Here is a 12,160-nt window from a genome sequence, read left to right as displayed (position 1 = left end):
CTGGAGTAAAGGAAGAGGATACACAGGACTAACATTTCACCACACAACCATATGCGGGGACAGATCTAAGTTAATCATAGTGAGGGCACTTGCCCCCACTAAAATTTTTTTCATTTTTTTTTATATATAAAATATTAATAATTTTATAAAATATATATTATTAATTATATTTTAATTATGTTGTTATATCTAATGTAATAAATATATTAATATTTTTTTATATTTTATTTTATTGTTTAATTGTTTTTTATTTTGTGGTAAAATTATCTTTATTTTTAATGAAGAAAAAATTTACTTACTTCAAGAATAAGTCTTTATAAATTTATTCTATTTAATAATTAATGTTCTATATCAATTTTTAAGAATTTAATTGTTAAATAAAAAAGTTTTTCATGTATAGATCAAATTTATAAAAATTTTAAAAAATTAAAAATCATATGATACTTCGTTAAATTAATTCAAATTAACATACAAAATATTTTTGTTTTAAATGAATGTAAAAATTTAGAGGACACTAAAAGAAAATAAATTAATAATTTTATTATGTTTATCTTATTAATTTTTATCATTTTATTCCTCTAATTTTAAATAAGTTACAAAATATTATAAAGTGACACTTAAATATTTATTCAGATAGAAAGAGAAAAAGAAAAATTTATTACTCTATTTATAAGATAATTGTATTTTATAAAAATAAGTAATTTAAAAATTTTTACCATAAAAAATTATTTTTTAAAATTATTATATTTTTTAATAAAATTAATAAATAATATTCTATTCTCAGTTTTGGAACGGGCTATTCTGAATCCAGAACGGCCCGTTCTGAATCCAGAGCGGGCCGTTCTGGTTTCAGAACGGCCCGTTCTGCTATACTCTTGGTGTGTTAATTGTGCATCTGGAACGGCCCGTTTCAGATGCAAAATTAACACACCATGAGTGCATCCAGAACGACCCGTTTTGGTTTCAGAACGGGCCGTTCTGGTTCCAGGTATCTTCAAAAAAATTGGCATCCACGTGTCATCCACGTGGCATCGACCTATGCACTTATGTGGCATCCACGTGGCCAACAGTTAGCACCGTTAAAGAAATTTGGACGGAAGTCCCACATTGAAACCAATTAATTTATTAGGGACCTAATTGAAATCAATTAATTAGTTTGGGACCAAATTGAAACCGAAAATAAAAGTGGACTAAATTGAAACAAACAATTATTATAAGGGATCAAAATAGATTTTTAGCCTTTTTATTAAAAATACATGTTATTAATATGATATATTTATCTGTCATAGACATTTTTTAAAATGTTTGGTTAGAACTACAATCTTAAAAACTTACTTAATAATAATTTAACACTCATAAAAACATAAAAATAAATATGTTAAATCTTATAAAAATTTAATTTAATTTATTTATCATATAAAGATGTTTTTGATATGTGATATAAATTTTTACAATTTTGATTTTTTTTATCAACGTACACAATAAATAGAAAGCACAAAAGTTTGACAAATATGAGATAAATGAATAATTTTTCAAAATTTATATTTTATACATATGATAATTTAAATATATATATATATATATATATATTTATTAAAATATAATTTTTATTTTTTAAAATATATTATTTTTTAGATAAAAAAAAATTATGTATGTGTAAATGATTTGCCTTTGATCTTTGAACCACATTGTGTGTTGGTTGGCAGTCTGGAACGGCCCGTTTTGGAAACCAGAACGGCCTGTTCCGATTTCAGAACGGTCCGTTCTGATGCACTCGTTGGTGTTAAATAATGCATCTAGAACGCCCGTTCCTGATGCAATATTTACGCACCATGAGTGCAACCAAAACGGCCCGTTCCAGTTTCAGAACGGGCTGTTCTAGTTTCAGATGCATAAAAAAATTACGCATCCACGTATGCATCCACGTCCTATCCAAGTGGCGTCCACGTCACCAGGAGTTAATCTCATTTAAATCATTTGGACAGAAATTCCAAATTACAATAATTTAAATTATTTTGGGACCAAATTGAAACCAAAAATTAAAGTGGGACTAAATTGAAACAAAAAAAATATTATAAGAGACCAAATTAGATTTTTAACCTTCAAAAAATTATACTAATTTATATAATGAAATAATAAGTTGATCGAATAATAGTTTTTAAAAACAATCTCGTTTAAGTTAATTATTCTAATTTGTATATACATGATGTTATTTCACCAAAATCTATATATGATAGTATTTTGTCTACGAAGCTCATTATCATAAGAAAATTGTAAGTTAACAACTTTGTTTTTATAAGGTGAATATATACATGCATGACCCCGGTGTCCTGTAACTTGGGTATTAACGGTATCTTGGTGTTTGTCTCCATGACGTATCTAGTGTCTGTGTTGGAGCCGATGTTTCATACATGTATGTACACAGTTATATATTAAGTAAAGTCTATAATAGTTTGTTCTCAGAGCAAGTGGCACTCGGGATATTGTTCAATTTTTTACTTAAAGAGAGTTGAGAAATATGTCAAACACATTCTGTTGTTGAATTTGCAAATACGTACACAATGTTTAATCAAGAACCTATTTGAACCATCTCTTGTCTCCATAATTAATAAGTATATTTTATTTATATGATAGCATGCTTGCAAACTCGAGTTACATGCAGATGACTATTAAGCAACAAAAGCAAGTGGTAAAGTACTAGAAGCAAAACATAATGGAAGAGCCCTGTATGACAGCATGTATACAAACTCTCCACAAGATTCCAACAACTATTGATATATCTGCTTATTTACTGCTGCTTGCCTGAAAACCATAAAAGATTATGTTGATGAACAACATATATTGAATAGAGTCTAATAATATAAACAAGATATTCATGAGTATGCAGTATGAGCTTAATTTGGATACGCTCTCAGCATAAAATTTTTTACAACATCAAGTAATGAAAGAGTATACTAATTTAAATAGTTATTACAAAAAAGGAACAAATGATATAACAATCTATTGGTTGTTTGCTCGACTCAAACATGATTGATTGTCTCTAATAGAGGATACATGGGGCCTTTGCAAAATAAAAATAAATCTATGATTGGTTGACCATGTTAAATCCTTTATGTTATGTATGCATTCTAAATAAATTTATACAATATAATAAGTACTAACTTTGTGCATCAATTATCACATGACTATTTTATGAAGACAAACTTAAATTGATATGTACCTTCTTTTTAGGCCGAGACCTCTTTTCAGTTTTCTTTGGAGTTGGCTTGGAAGCTGGAGCTTTTCGAGTGCTACCACTAGGTTTTGTAGGTTCTTTCTTAACCTGCTCTGGTGACTGAGAGCCAACAGGTTTCTCAGCTTTGAGTGATGCCATGTTACAATTATCTTCTAAGAAAAGTGGTCTTAGTTTTCTTAAAGTGTTCTCACAATTATATCTAGGTGTGTGCATGAGACATCCTTTTATGGATGAATTTGAGAATAACATGACCTCACAAGTTCAATGTTTTTCCATCAAATTGGCAGCAACCAACCTTCTTGGGGGAATGGAATAAACTTAACTGGAGGCCTATGATGAGATGCTGTAGCATCTGATGCTTTACCTAAGGCAATTTTAAGAGATATTATTGGATTCATATATTCTACAATATTTTTGATGCCATTAAGGAAATGCAAACCGTTTTGAACAGATATGCCACTGAGAAATGAATACCATGTACTGTTCTGATGAAGGCTTCTTGGATATTGATATTTTAATTCTTGTTAGAAATAGACCATTTTTTTTAATATGGCTAGCTAAAAGCTATTGGTTTCCCATCTCACAGAGGACAAAACAATAGAAAAATTCAACTATTCAAGCAGCATGTTATGGTCTAAGAACAAATTAGAGAAACTTTCATAAGGTTCTTTGGAGGAAGAGGTTTTCCTTGCTTTGTACAACTTGATGTGTGCCAAATTAATCACATTATTAAAATTGTTGTTCATACCTAGGATTCCCTTCATAACTCCTGCTCCTTTATTGTGAATTTGTTAGTTACAATCTCAAATCTGTAAGGGTGGAAAAAGAATGAGGGTACCTACTCTTAAATTAACAAAAAGGTTAGCAAATGTGAGTGAATATGAGTGAGTGAGATGGTCATACATACATGAGGAATGGAATAAAAATACATGACATGGTATCTGCGGATAAAACTCCCAAATAGTCATTAAAGAGGACATCAGACAATGATGGCGCATGCAGCTGGTATAAGAGCACAGAGCAAGAAAATTTTCTAGCTCCTAGAGAACTTGAATTTTTCAATAGATTAACTATATTGCATAATTTATTACACAAGTAGTTTTTATTGTCAAAAGGTAAAAGGGTACAGTTCATAAACCAACTCTAGGATTGAATGACACTATAAATTTTACATGTAAATACTTTTGTATTTGTTGAGAAATCATTTGTCTGAAATATATCTGATGAAGGACTGAAGTTTTTTTTTTCTTCCATAAACATGATCCATGCGGTGTTTCAAAGTTAACAACAAAAAACTAATTTATGCTCGTGGGATGTGACTTCATTATTTTAATACAAACTGAAATCGAACTTAAGATTATCAGGTTAACCTCATGTGTCTTAGGACTGAAGAGATTTAAATAGAGTGATTCGAAATTTAGTTCCTAAAATCGTAATGATCAATCAAATTGGTGCTAAAATTAACAAAATGGCACCATAGTGCCCGCAAATTATAAACCATCTATCAATTTAGTCCATTTGTTATTAACCGGTGCCATATAATGTTGTTACAAAAGCTGAGCTGGCATATTACAGTGCGTGGTTACCACGTCACATAGATGAAAATGTGATACATTAGTTTAATAAATGGTTCTTCTCTTCCATGTGTCATTGTTCTTCCCCTTTGGCTTTTCCCCATTACCTTCGCATTAGTCTTCTAATTTACCAATTGAGAAAATGTCACCCCATTAACCCTTGTAATCAAATTATGTGAAACATGTATGATTAGACGGACTTAACCGTCCTTTTTAACGGTGTTAGAGCACATAAATTAATAACAGAACGACTAAATTGATTGATGATTTGCAATTTTATTGACCATTTTATTAATTTCATGGACTAGTTTGTTTGATCCTTAAGAAACTAAATTCGCAATTCACTCGGTTTATATCAATAAATGTTTGGAAAATAGATATATGGTGTGTGTTTATTCATGCATTTCCTTAGCAGCTTCAAAATTTTAGGATGGTTTCTTAGTAGTAGGGTCAGAGACATAAAATATTTATCATTACCCTTGAAAATATAAAATATATAAACACCTTTCCTCTAATTCAATGCTCATAACTAATTGTTTTCATCAAATCATTTTCCTACAATCATTATCAGCACTGCTCCAATTTAAATTCATTAAAACAGAAGGTGTACATGAACATTCAACTAATTAAATTAATATTTCAATGTTAAATGTTTTCAAGGAATCATTAATAAATGCACATTCTGATAGATAAATAAAGACAGAAAATGAAAAAAGAGAGACTTCTCATTACTAATGATTTAATTTCCAACTTTATACTTTGTTAAAGATTAAAAGCGACATTTTGATGCCAGCATGGACATTTTAGTACCTAAAAATCTAAAATGCATTTGAGGCCTCAGCAATCACATTGCTGCTATAATTATTTGCTCGTCGCTAATGCTAACCATATTGGCTTGCATATATAATATATATAAAGGAAGTGTTCAAAGATGAGAGAAATACAAGGAAAATTTAATATGTTAATATATTTGATAAGATAAAACTCCTACTCTGCAACATTTTTATGAAGGCCATTATTTGGTAGTTGAGATTGTGATGGATGATGCTGAGGGAACCTTCTATAAACTATAAAGTCACTCATTACTAATACTTTTCTGCCGTCTACGATATCCTCTCTCTAATTCCTTATTTTCTGTTTGATTGAACATTGCATTTTGCCTTGACTAGCTTTATCACCAACTCCTAATTTCACTATATTTCTTTTCATTTTAATATGTTGCATTTGAAATTACTATAAAGATTTCATAAAAAAATGTGGATTATATAGTTATATAAATCTTAAATGCTTCATTTCATATCAATAAATCACTAGGATTAAAATACATTGCATTCGAAATTACAGTAAAAGTTACATGAAAAATATGAACTACAGCTAAACAAATTTTAATTGCCTCATTTCATTTCAATTAATCAGAAGGATTTAAAATGTGCCCCTTGTAGCTTGAATTGAATTACTACTTCAACTGAGACAATGATAAGAACAACAAAGATGTAAATCAATATTATTTCCCTGAATCCTTAATCTACTAATAAGTCTCTAATTAATGATGCAGCCCCATCCTTAAAGCCAAATAAGCCACAACCCTGTATCCAATCAACATCACAGTCAATACAGCCACATCTCCCCACAAACCATCAAGCCCTAGACACTTTATGGCAGGAAAATCTCTCATCCTACAATGCAACCCTGGTCCACACTCATAGACCTCATTCACTGAGTACTGCACTCCAACAAGAAGCTTGTAGCAATAGTGGCTGAAAGAAATGTACTTCAACCAAGCTATAAAGGATGGCATTTGCTGAATGTAGTACCCTCCAGCCAGAAGAAACACCAACATAGTTACTGAAGCTAAGGTTGTGGCCTGTTTGACATCCATTAGAATGGCCCCAAGTGCTAGGCCTATTCCTTGAGAAACCAGCACATTGAAAAGCATGATCAAGAGGGTTAACACAAATGTGACCAGAGATGGCTTGAGACCCCCCATCCAATAAGAGATGGTTACAAAGATGGTAGGAAGCACAAGCTCCATTGGTAAGTCACCTACCATTCTGGCTACATAGTAGGAAGATAGATGGTACATGCCTGATGATTTTTCTTTCTTCAGCATTGGCCGGTCCAAAGGAAAAGCAAAGATGGCATTGAAGAGAGGGAAGAACCCCCAGAAGATTGAGAAGAAGAATAACAGACCTACCTGTTACAACAAAATAAACATTGTTGTGAGCATTAGTATACTACAAGGGAAAGTAACTCCTTTTTTTTGAATCATTGTCCTATTTAATATTTGGGTATAACACCTTTTAGGTTCATGAAACTACATATCACTGAGACTTCAATCCTTGAAAGTAAAGAAATTAAAAAAGAGTCCTTCAAAGTTTTACTTGTTTTATTTAAGTCTTTAAAAATAATTACTTATTGTTATTTTAGTCTCTAAATATATGTTAATATTATCATTTAAGATACATGTTTATCTGAAGTTTAGACTATTTCTGAAACTATTTTTAAATTTATATACTCGGAGACTAAAGTGTCAATTACATACATTTTTAAAGACCTAAACAGTATTTTACACTTAATATCCATTTATTTTTTACAAAAACAAAAGAACCAAGAAACCAAAACTAAACATAGGTTCAAGATACCTGGTCTTGTATATGCGAGGGATCAGAATGCCACCACAGAAGTCCTGAGAGAATAGAGACAGTCAAGACTTGGAAAATTCTTAAGCCAGAATATGATTCATGTCTCCTTTCCTTTAAACCCCTCTTAAGCAGAACCATGAATTGCTCCCACCAGCTAGTGGTCCATTGGTTCTCAGAACCTACCAAACATGCATTTAAAGATTAATTATTTACTCATTTAACCATACTTTTATTCTATTGCCCTGTTCTCTAATGCTATAAAGGAAAAACAATGACAAGAGGACCAGAAATTTTAACTTACTTCTAGGTGTTCCTGAAGTAGAAAATACCAGTCCTCTTTGATTCTGTTGAATCTCTTGCTTGAGAAGAGGGTATAAGTTCTTCTTATATGATGAAACTAGGAACTGTTTGATTGAAGCTTGATCCTCATGATGATCTATGTGATCATCCTGTTTGACATCAGCAACTATGCCTGCAAACCCACAGAATGTAAAAAATTAGAGGTTTCCTTTGCATGTCTCTCTAGAAATTCAATTCATGTTGTCAACTTTTTTTGTCATGACCAAACTGAAATCTAAGCATGATCATGAAAATCATGATTGAAGATGCTTCCAGTGTCATAATTTTTTGGATTCAAATATCTTGTTTAAAATTCTATGAAATTGAGTTTAATTGTTCATTAAATTCAATGTTAAGATTTAACAAACTTTTAAATTTTTATAGCATTGTTAATCTCACGCTCACAGTACATAAGGACCACCGATGGTAAATTTAAAGGCTGTGTTAAATGCATGTACCATATTAAAGACAAAAAATTACTCTGTCAAAGGAGCTTTTTTACTTTTAGAGAGAGAGAAAAAAAGTTGTTGGAAAAGGTATGAGGAAAAAAGTATGGTAAATTCGAAGAAATAAGAGTCATTAAACAATAATATCTTAGGTCAATAATATCTAATTTTAAATAATTCAAATCAGTCTGTGTCTAAGAGATTTATAAGATAAATTTATATGAAAGAATGATCATTTTCCTTAAAGATAAAGAATAAACTCACTGAAAATAAATGAATAAATAAATAAAATTATTGAAAACAGAATAACAAACACTTATGATTGAAAAGGGGGAAAAGAAAGCAAAACATTAAATAAAATGATTGATACCATAGAAAGATAAAGAAAATTAATAAATTGTAAAGAGAATTATAAAAAATTATAATAGGATATAGGAATATTATATCTCAAAATTCAAAAAGAAACCCTTCTATGAGCCGTTTGTGATGTCTTTTTGTAAGCAATTACGATTTGAAAATGAGCCCATCTATCTGAACGTGGGGGCAAGATTTCAGGGCAAATTGGAAGTAAAAGCCCAAATCAATTCCAAACATATACGTATCTCTAATAAAACTTTATGAGGTCATGGGAATTGGACCACATTGACCACCTTTAATTTAACATTTATTACATAAAGTTCTCTCGTGTGTTGATCCACGTTTACACAAAAGATACTCACATGTTGTGAAACCGACCAAAGAGGGATTATGGTATAGTCTAATCAATTCACTGCTCCTAATGACCCATAAGCAATTGCCACCTTGAAAACAAGGTTCATGGGTAAGCAACTCCAACCCTTTTGCACCAGCATTATTTATTTATGAAAATGAACCCTTACCTAATAACGACCAAGTGTAACACACTCTCTTTTGGACATCATGCATGGTGCCCATTACCTAATGGGTCAATCGTGCCATTGAGAAATTAACATGCACAAAACAAAATCCTAAACTTCCTCCCATGTCACTTTCACAAAATGAAACATCTGATATTCTCAAAATTATGTCAAATCACTTACCATTAGCGAGGTCAAGCAGAAAATCAGCCGGGTTCATGAAGTTGAAAGCGGGTGCAAACCCAATGGACTCGAGATAATCCATGACCCGACCCGTTGGCCCGGTAAAAATTTGGTACCCGTCCGACAACACCACCACCTTATCAAACATCCTATACAACCGGCTCGAGGGCTGGTGTATGGTCGTCACCACGGTCCGGCCGCATCGGGCGAGGCTCTGGAGCATCGCCACGATGCGCTGGGCCGTGGTGGAGTCCAACCCTGACGTCGGCTCATCGAGCAACAACAAACTAGGGTTCACCAGCATCTCTTGCCCGATGCTGACCCGCTTTCGCTCCCCGCCGGATATCCCCCGGAACAAGGCGGTGCTGCCGCCAACCGGGCTGTTCCGGCACCGGGATAGCCCTAGTTCCACAATGATCATTTCAACTTGTTCCCTTTTCTCTTCCTTTGTCAAACTTTTGGGAAGTCTCAACATGGCAGCATAGGTTAGAGTCTCGAGCACGGTGAGGTGAGGATACAATATGTCATCTTGTGACACAAACCCTATGTTGCGTTTGATGGAGCTGGAGAAAGGGTGGCCGTTGTACGTGACGGCGCCGGAGAGTTTTCCGGCGAGACGGCCGGCGAGGGCGGTGAGCAAGGTGGTCTTGCCACTCCCTGAGGGGCCCAACATTGCCATCACCTCGCCGGGTCCCACCATACCCGTCACACCATTCAACACTGTCCTTGTAACCTTTGGCTTTTGAGAAGCTACACAACCATTCTTGTCCCTTCCAAAGTTTATGGTGTAGGAAACATCCTCAAACTAGCATGCAAAAATATTACAACGTTAGAGAAACTAAAACAACATAATTAACTGATCGACCAACTAAACAAAACACATGATCAATTAATTACATATTGATTCAATCATTTTACGAGTTTAATATCTAACCAGATAAATATCGTACAATTCAACAAATTTATCATTCATGTATGTTGTAAAGTGATTTTTTTTTATAAAAAAAAAAAACCATTTCTATGACTTTTGATTTAGTTTATTTTAAAGAAACAGTTTTTTATTTTAGGAGCTTAAGAGGAAAAAATTATTCATATAGAGAAAGTTTTTGCTTCTTCTAAATTTGTGTTAAATATTTGATACTAAAGTAGGCATGATGAGAAAAAAGATACCGAAAAGAATAAAACATAGAAAATGAAAGAATGAATATGTTGGGAAAAAGATGAGTACTTTGAGGGTAATGGGGCGCATGGATTGGCGAAGAATAGAAAATCTGGGTGGTGAAGGAGAAGGATGAGAATTATTAATGTTGTGAGTGTTGTCATTGGTGATGAAAGTGGGTTTGGTGTCATGATGGGTGGCGGAGCTCGGTGGTTCGGCATGGACGGAGCTGTTTTCCGGGCGGTTGGGGATGGCCGGAATGTTTGATGTGACGGCGGTTTCTTGCTGAGGGGGCATCATCTGAGAGATATTGGGTGCTGTGGTTGATTGATATTTTTGAGAAACTGAGAATAAGGTTGTTTTGTTTTGATGAAGAGAGAGTCACACGAGGAGAAGGGGTAAAGGGTGTTATAAAGTGAGGAAGGCACGAGAAGAGAGAAGCACACGAAGGAGTGATGGGAGAATAACAATATATATAGTATTAGGAAAGAGAGAGCTACCACTACTTAGTACTGTGTTTTTTTTTTTGGTAAAGACTTAGTACTGTGTTTGTGTTAGTCTAGGTATTTAAAAAACTAAAATAAAATTAATTACTTTTTAAGTCTTAATACGGTAACTAACGTGAAAAAAAAAATACTAAATAGAGTGTATCTGCATTATGTGAGTCTATGGTGAACAATCATTAGACTGATCAGGTTAAGGAAGCAAAGAAAGGAATGAGAGTTGTCAAAATGTTTTTTTTTTTTATTTTTATATTGAAAGTGGTAAAATAGATAGAGACTCTCGAGACAAATTAATAAAAGTGGCATGCAGGGGCTACCCACAAAAATTACTACGTGTAGTTTTACTCAACTACTCGTTGGGGGACAAAGGAGTCTTGTAGTGAGGAAGGTTACCATGCCAGTGCCACTATTATCGAGGACAATTTAAGCCATGTCTATAAGGAAAATGAGAGATAACTTTGGATCTTATGCACAAAATGTTTTCTAGCTATTTTTAAAATTAATATAAGTTTTACTTTTAAATTTTAAATCTTTGGAAACTTGTTTGATTTTTTTTTCTTCTTATTTTTGGTTTTTATAAATGAAAATATTAAAAAATGTGTTTAATTTAACATTTTCAAAAAAAAATTCTAAAATGTCATTTTATACAAAATTTACAAATAAATTTTGAACAATAAAATTAGAATAACCAGAAGATCCAAAATTATAATAATACTTATAATCTATACAAATATATAATTCTAGCATTTATGAGGCAATGATAGATGTGAATTCTCTAAAGACAATTTTTGTTTTATATAAATATTGGAATGTAAGTGTGAAGTGAACTTTCGATTAGTTAAATTAAATATATTAAATAATATATAAATAAAAAAATTTATCAACTTAATTATATAAACGAATTTAATATTAAATCATATTTTAAAATTATAAAATATTAAGTTAGTACATTTATATATTACTCAATATATCAAACTTCTCGATATATCAAACTTTAATCAATATTGATCACTTTTCAGACTTCAACAATAGACGTGGGGTTGATCATATTTTGTTCTTGAAAAACGAAAATAGTAATTAATTGGTTTTGTGGAACCAAATTGAAACACTTTTATGCGTAGGAACGTTCCTATTTAAGAGAGTATGTAAGATGCATGAAGAAAAAAGGACAGCAAATTGTAGGTATAATAAGTACCGGTGGGGA

At 32.2% G+C, this 12,160-nt stretch overlaps 1 protein-coding gene across 1 annotated transcript; it reads right to left on the bottom strand.

Moving 5' to 3' along the window:
• Positions 1 to 6,078: 6,078 nt before the first annotated feature.
• On the bottom strand, positions 6,079 to 10,908 carry LOC109814303 (ABC transporter G family member 21). The gene is made up of 5 exons (XM_020378697.3): positions 10,523 to 10,908; positions 9,295 to 10,099; positions 7,753 to 7,923; positions 7,452 to 7,630; positions 6,079 to 7,003 (listed from the first exon to the last, which is right to left on the bottom strand). The coding sequence occupies exons 1-5, from the start codon at positions 10,751 to 10,753 to the stop codon at positions 6,353 to 6,355; spliced, it is 2,037 nt and encodes a 678-aa protein (XP_020234286.1). The 5' UTR covers positions 10,754 to 10,908; the 3' UTR covers positions 6,079 to 6,352.
• Positions 10,909 to 12,160: the final 1,252 nt, after the last annotated feature.

The sequence above is a fragment of the Cajanus cajan genome, chromosome 11 (genome assembly GCF_000230855.2).
Source record: "Cajanus cajan strain Asha chromosome 11, NIPB_CcT2T_4, whole genome shotgun sequence".
Taxonomy (NCBI): Eukaryota; Viridiplantae; Streptophyta; class Magnoliopsida; order Fabales; family Fabaceae; genus Cajanus; species Cajanus cajan.
This window is presented reverse-complemented; position numbering and strand designations above follow the sequence as displayed.

Coding starts and splice junctions, on each gene's coding strand:
- LOC109814303 (XM_020378697.3), bottom strand. CDS start 10,753: ATGATGCCCCCTCAGCAAGAAACCGCCGTCACATCAAACATTCCGGCC. Junction 7,924..9,294: donor TCTGCTTGACCTCGCTAATG/GTAAGTGATTTG, acceptor GTGGGTTTGCAG/GCATAGTTGCTGATGTCAAA. Junction 7,004..7,451: donor CCTCGCATATACAAGACCAG/GTATCTTGAACC, acceptor TTGTTGTAACAG/GTAGGTCTGTTATTCTTCTT.